General features: G+C 42.0%; 3 protein-coding genes across 3 annotated transcripts in view; all 3 read left to right on the top strand.

Annotated features, from left to right (window-relative positions):
* LOC104801276 (uncharacterized protein C57A7.06) overlaps positions 1-3,697 on the top strand; it is a 4,928-nt gene extending 1,231 nt beyond the window's left edge. The window contains exons 3-12 of the mRNA XM_010524492.1: positions 1-22; positions 327-805; positions 983-1,201; positions 1,312-1,629; positions 1,726-2,052; positions 2,145-2,225; positions 2,313-2,399; positions 2,515-2,895; positions 2,990-3,121; positions 3,257-3,697. Of these exons, the coding sequence (XP_010522794.1) occupies positions 1-22; positions 327-805; positions 983-1,201; positions 1,312-1,629; positions 1,726-2,052; positions 2,145-2,225; positions 2,313-2,399; positions 2,515-2,895; positions 2,990-3,121; positions 3,257-3,412 (2,202 nt within the window). The 3' untranslated portion in view covers positions 3,413-3,697. The remainder of the gene's footprint in view (positions 23-326; positions 806-982; positions 1,202-1,311; positions 1,630-1,725; positions 2,053-2,144; positions 2,226-2,312; positions 2,400-2,514; positions 2,896-2,989; positions 3,122-3,256) is intronic.
* Positions 3,698-5,207: 1,510 nt separating this feature from the next.
* LOC109115977 (phytochrome A-associated F-box protein) lies at positions 5,208-6,488 on the top strand. The gene has a single exon (XM_019200970.1). The coding sequence runs from the start codon at positions 5,288-5,290 to the stop codon at positions 6,287-6,289; it is 1,002 nt and encodes a 333-aa protein (XP_019056515.1). The 5' UTR covers positions 5,208-5,287; the 3' UTR covers positions 6,290-6,488.
* A 114-nt stretch (positions 6,489-6,602) lies between these two features.
* LOC104801275 (GDSL esterase/lipase At1g28570) lies at positions 6,603-9,519 on the top strand. The gene is given in 6 exon segments (XM_019200969.1): positions 6,603-7,948; positions 7,950-8,050; positions 8,144-8,329; positions 8,407-8,555; positions 8,655-8,931; positions 9,121-9,519. Coding segments are annotated over 6 exon segments (1,056 nt in total). The 5' UTR covers positions 6,603-7,715; the 3' UTR covers positions 9,231-9,519.
* Positions 9,520-9,767: the final 248 nt, after the last annotated feature.

Here is a 9,767-nt window from a genome sequence, read left to right as displayed (position 1 = left end):
ATGCCGACTGCAGCTTCCAAAGGTATTGAAGCAAAAACCTTACAGTTTTGATGTAGATACTCCTGTTCTGATCGGTGAAACCTTTCATTTATGGTTGGTTTCCATAAAACAGTGTTCTAGATGTGTGTAATGAATTGATTATGGTATTTTAGGACTTTTATTTCAGTGTGTTTCTTTATCTTCCTTTTTTTTGTCCTTCAAAAGAATTTTGGAAGTAGTGAAAAGATTATAACAGCTACATTTACTGTTCTGTTCCAGTAGGACCAGTACTTTGGTCTTTTGTTGCATCAAATTGGTTGAACGTGTCCATTGTGTTCCATCCTCAGGCAAGAAGAACAGCAAGCCCGTCTTCATATCCGAAGTATATCCAGAATCGGAATTCAATCCTACCCGTGATGTTCTGGAGGGTGATGGTCGCATCACAATCGAAGATCTTCTGGAGCCTCTTCAAGGAAACTCTGCATTTAGCGAAATCAGAAAGAGGATCTCGGGTATGAAAAAAGATTCAATATCTCTCAGTGCTCCTTTACCGAAGCCAGAACGGGAAAGACTGGAGCGGAAGGCAGTGAAAGAATTAGTTGCAAAGGAGTTCAATAAATGGGTGCCCCTGGTAAAGAAAAATAGGGAGGCACCAACTGTTTATTTTAACCAAGATGTCGATGTAGGAATTTCAACTGTTGGTGCAATAGCATCAGAATTTGAACCCCGGACAGAGTTTGAGAAGAAAATGGCATCTGTGCTCCATGATGACAAAGTTCTAGAGGCTCATAAGGAAGATGGTGCCCTACTTCTTGAAATGAATGAGGCATGTTCTGTTACTTAATTCATTCACTGGAGGCACCTTATTTGGCTGAGAAATCTGATCCATTCTGTGAATTGAAATTCATTCCTTATTTTAGTTGTATGGTATGAGGCTGCATTGAAGAGAACAATGTGAATTTCTGATATATTTTTTTTTCCTTGATAAAATTTGATGCGGCAGATGTCTGTGGAAGATCATATAAAGGACCGCGATCATATTGCCAAGATGCGGAGCCTCCTCTTCCGGCACGAGCTCAAAAGTAAACGGATCAAGAAGATCAAGTCTAAAACTTATCATCGCCTTAAAAATAAAGATAAGATGAAATCGGCAGTCGATATGTTAATGGACCCAGAAATTGCGAAAGAAGAGGCAATGAAACAGGATTTCAAACGGGCAGAGGTGAGTTCTTAATTTCTTTGGTCCCTTGCAGATGTCTTGCCCGTTAAACATTGTTGTTAATTAACTCAATCATAAACTGTTGTTGTGTACACTTATAATGTGCTATGCAGGAACGTATGACACTAAGGCATAAAAACAAGTCAAAGTGGGCCAAACGTATGATAGATCGTGGACTGAATGTTAGAGATGAGGGAACTAGAGCAGCTATAGCTGAACAATTGCAGATGAACACTAATTTAACCAGAAAGATGAACTCTATGAAAGATGAAAGTAGCAGCGATGAGAGCGATGATGAAGAAGAATTCAATGATGGTTTAGATGAGGATAACGTGTCCAAATTGTTAGCAAAAGCAGAGGAGAAGACTCTCAAGGCTGTGGAAGATGAGGGTGAATTGCCTGCCTCTGGTGTTATGTCTTTACCTTTCATGGTAATCCTTTCCTCTACCTTTCTTATTAACTATATCTCATTTATTATTTTATTACTTCTTTCGTTAGACTGGTCTTCCTTTCTTTGGTTTAACTAGGTACGTGCAATGAAAAAGAGGAATGATGAAGCTGTTGAGGAAGCTAAACATGCACTTGAGGTGTATGGAGAACTCAAGAGTGCCGATGGTGCTGAAAATGCTGAAAAAAGCATGACTGTTAGTGGCAGAAGGGTATTTGGTGCGGCTGGCAGAAAGGAGGCTCCGAAAGAGTTGAAGAAGAAAGAGTCAGATAACTTTTATGACACCAGTGACAGCGAAAATGATGTGGATGACAAAGAAGATGCCGCCAACTTCGGGGTTGAAAGAGATGATGCGCTGGAAAAGGAAGCTGATATTGATGAAGTTCTACCTGCTGGAAACACTGAGGTGCTTCGCTTTTACATTCAGTTAGTCTGTTGTTATGTCTCTTTTGTTCTCTCCGAAGCCTTGATGACAATGATCGTTCATTTGGTTTCCAGAAATTTGGTGATGATGTCGGGAATCCAGCATCCAAGACAACTTTTGATGTTGCGATATTTGCATCTGGCTCTTGGAAGAAGGTGTGCTTTATAATCAAATCCATTTCTTTTTGTACTTCAGATTCAGTTTCCCTACGCAGAATTCCTTTATTTTTGTGCAATGAGCAGGTGAAAAATGGGAAGAAAGCTGATGCTGCAAATAACAAACAACCATCAAAGAAGACTGTACGGGCTTTGCAGGGCCAAGATAAAGAGGTTCGAAGTTAACAAAATTTTGCACCATTCCTTTATTTTATTTTGTACATTTCATTCAGTTTTAGTTTTTGGTCTTTTTTTTTCCTTCACTTTGTGTTGCTTGGAAATGATGAAGGAAGCAAGCGATGAAGAAAGTGGGGATTCAGACACGGAAATGGGACAAATGGTTGATGGGGTTATGTCTTCAGTCCGAGAGGATAAATATGAACTCCCTTCTCAGGCGGAGCTTATGCGCCATGGTTTTGCCGGTGATGACGTTGCAGATGAATTTGAGAAGGATAAGCTGGAGATATTAAACGAAGAAAATCCAGAACCCGAAAAGCCAATTCTAATTCCGGGATGGGGCCAGTGGGCCCATATCCAACAGAAGAAAGGTTTGCCGTCATGGATGCTGAAGGAACACGAAGATGCGAAAAAGAAGAGGGATCAAGCTCTCAAGAGCAGGAAGGATGCTCGTCTCAAGCATGTCATCATATCGGAAAAAATCGATAAGAAGGTCAGTTGCTCACGGATTTTGCTATGTTCACTAGAAACTAGTAAGTATTCATCTCCGATGTAATAAATATATGCCATATGCTTGTGGGTGGCAGGCTGAGAAACTGCACACGAAGGCATTGCCTTTCCCTTATACATCAAAGGAAGTGTTTGAACAAAGTATCCGAGTACCCATTGGACCAGAGTTTAATCCAGCGACCACTATTGGAGCTCTGAACCGGCCCGAGGTCTGTGCGCTTTTACTGTGGTTATGTTTAAATTCCCTTCTTCCCCACAAATGGGAACTGTGAGAAAGATAACTTGCGAAGAAGTGTTCCCGTTGGTTTAACTCTCGAGAGCCTGTCCACACATCACTCACGCAGGTTGTGAAGAAACCGGGGGTGATGATAAATCCAGTTAAGTACGAGGAGGTGAATCCACACGAGAAAGATGATGACCGGCGGCCTCGAAACAAGCAGAAGCAAAAACCGGTAAAGGGTAAAAGCGGCAGAGGCAAAAACAAAGCCAAGTCGAAGTAAAAGCAAAGGCTCCGGTCATAATGCAGAATATTTCTACTGAACAACTGGTCATGTTCAAGTTATATCAGCAAAGCAAGCAGTATAGGTATTACGGAGGCATTGGCAGCAGAAGCCACGAAGAAATCTTCCTAGCAAAAATCTTTGCTGTTGTTTGTCCATCGAATTTTGATCCCTGTAGCCATTTTTTGTTATAATTTATTACCTTTGCATTGGTTGAGAGCCACAAAGAGTAGAGGTACTTCGATCCTCTAAAGGGCATAACTGTTTTATGAGTCATTTTTGTCATTATGATCGCTGAATAAGACAACCTAGACAACCCAAGTTGGGAATCGAAGAATATGCCTGATTGCAATGACATGCGGAACCCACGTTTTGGTTTCGTGTTTGGGGCTTGGGGGGGGGGGACGAGACATTAAAATAAGATTATTTCATCTATAAGGAGAGTTTTTTTTTTAAAAATGATCATTGGCGCTAAAAAAAAAGAAAAGAATGGGCCGTACGAGAAGATGAGTAGGCTCATTGTGTCTTGGGCCGAAAATGGGACTTAATTAACCCTCCCGATCCGGCCCAATACATTTTAGAACTACAATCAGAAACTTTCCTACGCGCACTCATAGCGCGTGACTGTCACCGCCCCGGAATCCGCGGACTATAGTCCAGGGATTTTGCTTATTTTATTAATTTATCGACGATGAGGCGCGTGAGAGCAGAATTTGAGGCGGGTGGGTATTGTGCGGGGCTGGGGGGGGGGGGACGAGACATTAAAATAAGATTATTTCATCTATAAGGAGAGTTTTTTTTTTAAAAATGATCATTGGCGCTAAAAAAAAAGAAAAGAATGGGCCGTACGAGAAGATGAGTAGGCTCATTGTGTCTTGGGCCGAAAATGGGACTTAATTAACCCTCCCGATCCGGCCCAATACATTTTAGAACTACAATCAGAAACTTTCCTACGCGCACTCATAGCGCGTGACTGTCACCGCCCCGGAATCCGCGGACTATAGTCCAGGGATTTTGCTTATTTTATTAATTTATCGACGATGAGGCGCGTGAGAGCAGAATTTGAGGCGGGTGGGTATTGTGCGGTGCGCTATGCTCCTTCCAGTTATTTATTTATTTATTTATTACCTTTCATTTAAAGTTTCGTCTCTTAGAAAATAATAAAAGTCAGAATGGACAATATATGTTGGGTAGGTACAGGTACCACCGGCTCCTAATCTGAATAAACATTATATGGGCTTTGAATTAAAAGCTGGGTCAAGTGATCTTATAAGGTCCAGATTTTATAATGAACCTAACAAATATTTAAAAATTTTAAATGAACGATGATAGTCGAATTTATTAAAATCGGTATTCTGATAAATTGCAACTCTCGGTTTTACTAGATTAATTGTATATCGTTTCCATAACATTTAATATTCCATAAAATTAAGAATATTAGAGATTTTGGGTAGAGATATATGGTTTACAATCTTATAAGTTATAACAATATAATACAATTTAAAAATCTAATCGAATAATAAATTATGAATAAATAAAATATTTATACAAAGTAAAATAAGATAAAATTTTATGCTATTACCATTAATATTATGATAAATTTGCTTTGGTCTTATGCAGTTATTTCATTAATTGATTAGTTAATTAATATAACATCACTTCATTCCAAAGACCAGGTACTTCGAATTATTGTGCGTGGGTCAAAAAAATGCAACTAATTAAGATCCGTATGATATATTTTCTCTTCTTTTCAATTTCATTTAATTAAATTTAAATTTTCCGACATACGTAACATCACAGGCGAAGAAAAGAAGAGATGATCGGATAAGAAGAAAAGAGCCGCCCACAATCACACACTGGTACCAGGGAGCTACCATGGCGGAATCCGCCTTCTCCGTTCTCTCTGAAGACCTAATCTTGAACATCTTCTCCAAGCTCCAAGACGACCCCAGAAACTGGGCACGCCTCGCCTGCGTCTGCACCAGGTTCTCCTCAATTGTGCGGACCATCTGCTGGAAATCGCACTGCTACGCTACCATCCCCTCCGTCGTCTCCGATCTTCTTTCCTCTCCCTCCGCCGCCACTTCCTCCTCCGCAGATCCTCCTCTCTTAGGCGGCTGGGCCTCCCTCCATAAGCTCGCCGTCTCCTGCCCTGGGCTCCTCCACGCTGGCGTCCTCCTCGAGAACTCCGATTTTGGGCTGGAACGCGAGCTCGGCCCCGACGAGAGCCTCCGTCTACCCGACCCGAAATCTGCCCCGGCGGATCCGACCAGAAGCGACTGTGGTAACCCGGAATCCGGCGGATCTGGGTTGCAGACATCTTCTATCTGGTCTCTGTACGACGATCTCTATTACGACACTCTACCGGCGTCGCCGGAGTATACCGCCGCTGATTGCGACGAAGTCGTCGGAGAAACCGACGCCGGAGAGATCCGACCCGGTCAGGATGTCTCCCAAAAGAAACGGCGGAAGATCTGGCGATCTATAGGATCTCATCTGTCCTCCGGCGCCTGGAACCTGAGCCGGGAACCGGGCAACAAGCTACTCGCGAGCAGATTCCGCGACGACTGCCTCTATATCTGCGATTGGCCAGGATGCATCCATGTCGAGGAGAAGCGGAGCTACATGTTGTTCAGAGGCGTTTTCAAGAACTTCAAGCATTCCCGTGTGTGGAGAACCATAAACGACGGAAACCGGCGGAAGATAGCGCTGAAATGCGCGTTTTGCACGTGCAATGAGACATGGGATCTGCATTCAGCCTTCTGTCTGAGAAGGGTCTTCGGGTTTCATGACGATGGTGAACCAGTTGTCCGAGCTTATGTCTGTGAGAATGGACATGTCTCCGGTGCATGGACGACTTTGCCTCTGTACACCTGAGCTGAGGTCTCTGTTCTCTTATCCTTTGGCCTCGCGCTCTTTAGTTCTTCCGAAATGTGGTCTTATTATTATTGTTGAACGATTGCTGCTTTCCTCTCATGTTCGACTTAATCACTCTTTTTCATGTTTTTACATGGAACAATTGGCTGCAATTCATGTTGTAATGGTGGCTAATTTTATCTGATGGGATTGAATTTCATTGTTATCTGTACTTTGCATCTTCCTTTTGGTTCAGAGAACTACAAGGCAGAAGAAGAAACTTGAATATGAAGGGAAGTAGGGAACATATGGATATCGAGGCAGTTTTAATATCATGAGATTTTTGTTAAGAGAGAGATTAACGTGATCATGTTTATGAGAGATATAATTTGCAGTTGCAGGTATTTGGGTTTTGGTCCTTGTTCTATCAGGATCACTACTCTTGGCTTGTCGGATGCTGCTGGTAAAGCTAACATTTACGTGTACATAGAGATGTCAAGTGATAGTGAGTGTTGTGTTAACAATGCGTGCAAGCGATGAATAGAGTTCGGTACCAACCTCGTAAGAAGCATGACCACTTTAGATATGGTATGAGCAAGCTCTACTGCCTTTTGCTACATCATGCGGAACACATGTTATTGCATGCAAGTTGGATGATCTCATATATTCTTCTATACTGTATTTGCTAACCGAGACTTCTACAAAAGAACCACAGAGTTAAATAGGTGCCCGGGTATTAGTCTTATATTTGCATACAATAAAGGATCTAAATTTAACCAAAGAATAGTCCAAGTCCTTACCTTGAATATCTCAGTGCAGAGATTTAGCTGCTGAGTGAAGATTTCTTAGTGGTAAGAATACAGTGCGGCATTCGATATTACTCTCTTAATGTTGATTTCTGTCTTCGTTACGATGATATCGTCTTTACATTATGCTCGTCAGCTTGTCACAGGTTTTCGCATTTTCGGTTCTTTTCTCCTCTTGTTTGACAGAAGCACCTGCAACTTTCAGGCAGTTAGAGGATCCCAGATGGTTTGATGCTTAGTTTTTTATGTGCTTTCTTTCACTAACTCGTTTGCTGTCTCTGTGTAGACGTTTTAGGTGTAGACTCTCGGGCATAATATGGTGTATTTCTGTGTTATATTCACGTTAATATTGACTTCACAATCGACAAGATAACCTGCACAGTTTATGTGTAGAATACGATTCATATCTTGATACCAATATAGGTCGAATCTGAGAAAACCTAAACAAGGATTAGGCCACATGTGATGGATTTGGGTTAATAAAATGGTCTAATGAGGGACCAGGAGCTGATACTTTGAAAGCAACAGAACAGGAGCGAATCCCATATGGGGGGTTCCTTATCTTCCATCTCAACCACTAGTGAAATCCTGTTTTGTCCTCTTCTTTTTCTGGCACTTCTCTGTCTTGTCGTTTTATACATATGTTTATGTATAAATATCTCTGTTCTCTCTGTGTGTGTGTGAAAGTATATCAAGAAACGACAATCTTTTTTTTCCTTCTCTGCATGGCGTCTTCAGATTCTCTTCTATTGAAGGTGACAAGTTTCTTCCTGCTTACTCTAGCCGTTACCGTAAGATCAGAGACAGAGCCACTGTGTGGTCATCACTACAAGTCGATCATCAGCTTTGGAGATTCTTTAGCAGGCACTGGGAACTTACCACCCTGCTCGTTGTGCCTTTCCTCCCTACGGCGAGACATTCTTCCACCGTCCCACTGGCCCCTTTTCCAATGGCCGTCTCATCATCGACTTCATTGGTACATGTTCTGTTTTTTTGTGTGTGTGTAATGTGTACGGTCATAAGAGAAAAAAACCCAGAGATTTTTGTGTGTTATTGAGATTCGTTACAGCTGAATTTTTGGGGCTTCCATACGTGGCCCCTTTCTTTGGATCTCGGAATAGAAGCTTCGAGAAAGGAGTTAACTTTGCAGTGGCTGGAGCAACAGCATTGGATTATGGTCAGAAGAATCGCAGTTTGGGAGATCAGTTGAGCAGCTTCAGGCAGATTTTGCCAACCCTATGTGGCTCAGCTTCTGGTATCTCACATGATTTCACTTTCTGTTTATGTCCTTTTTCCGGGTTTGTGACAACTTATGGTGATGTCGTGTCTCAGATTGCAGAGAATATATCAGCAATTCGTTGATCCTCATGGGAGAGATTGGAGGGAATGATTTCAACCACCCCTTCTACGCAGGCAAAAGCATCAAGGAGATCAGATGGCTGGTCCAGCCCGTGATCAACGCTATTTATTCGGCAATCTCAGTAACATGCTCTCTCAGAAACAACGGCTTAATATCATACATTGTTCTTTCAGAAGATTCATAGGGATGATGACTCTTGCAGGCCTCAAAATGATTTCAGGAGTTGCTTGATATGGGCGGCAGAACATTTTTGGTACCGGGAAACTTTCCGATTGGGTGTCTTCCGCCTTACCAGACATTGTTTCAGAATTCGGACAAGGGAGATTATGATCCTTCCACAGGATGTTTGAAATGGCTCAACGAGTTTGCAGAATACTATAACGAAGAGCTTCAGGCAGAGCTCGACAGAATCCAGAAGTTCCATCCTCATGCCCTCATTGCCTATGGCGATTATTACAACGTTGTGTTACGTTTTTTCCAAGAACCAGCCAGCTATGGTAAGCTAACTTACTCAGTTCTATGTCGAAAGTACTTGATCTGAACTCGTCACATATCGCTTTGATACACCGATTTGGTGAGGACCCATTTCATAGTTCAGTCCAAGCTCATGAAGTATATGCATCATTTCCTTGAACATGGATGTATATATCGTATGGATCGCTACATATTGAATTGGTATGGTACAGGGTTTATGGAACATGGATGTATATATCGTATAGTTCAGTCCACTCCTTCAGCTGTTGCTGTGGAGTGGGAGGGCCGTACAACTTCACGTTGGACAGAATGTGTGGGCTGAAACGGGTGAGCCACTGCGAGGATCCATCAAAGTATGTGAGTTGGGATGGGAAACATCTGACCGAGTCTTCTTACAGATGGATCGCCCATGACTTGCTCCTCCACCCCCCCTTCACACTGTTAGGCTCTTTATCAAATTCAGACCACCTCAGTTTCAATCTTATTTCATGTTTGTAAAACCAATTAACCTGTCTATGGGGTAAACAAGATTAAGAATAAGACCAATACTATGTGAGGATTGTGATTATGAACATTATGTTTTTTTCTATCATGGACACTGTCGGTCTCTACGTGTTGGTAATGCTCAATAATTGCAACAAGTAAGTTTGCATAAACGTGAAAAACATTCGTCATGGTGGTGTGGGAATTGAAAGCACGCAGCTTTCCTCTTAAAAAAAAAAAAATCAATTTCGTAATAATTGATAAGGACCCATCTCACCATGGTCCCAAACAAGTTCCTGAGAGGCACGCTAACTCCAAAAGCTATCTTACAAGGCATCACCAACCAATGTGGTACTTACTACTTAAACCGATCGGT

Source organism: Tarenaya hassleriana, unplaced genomic scaffold (assembly GCF_000463585.1).
Source record: "Tarenaya hassleriana unplaced genomic scaffold, ASM46358v1 Cleome7, whole genome shotgun sequence".
NCBI lineage: Eukaryota > Viridiplantae > Streptophyta > Magnoliopsida > Brassicales > Cleomaceae > Tarenaya > Tarenaya hassleriana.
The sequence above is the reverse complement of the archived record's forward strand: the minus strand, read 5'-3'. Positions and strand labels throughout refer to the sequence as shown.

Coding starts and splice junctions, on each gene's coding strand:
- LOC109115977 (XM_019200970.1), top strand. CDS start 5,288: ATGGCGGAATCCGCCTTCTCCGTTCTCTCTGAAGACCTAATCTTGAAC.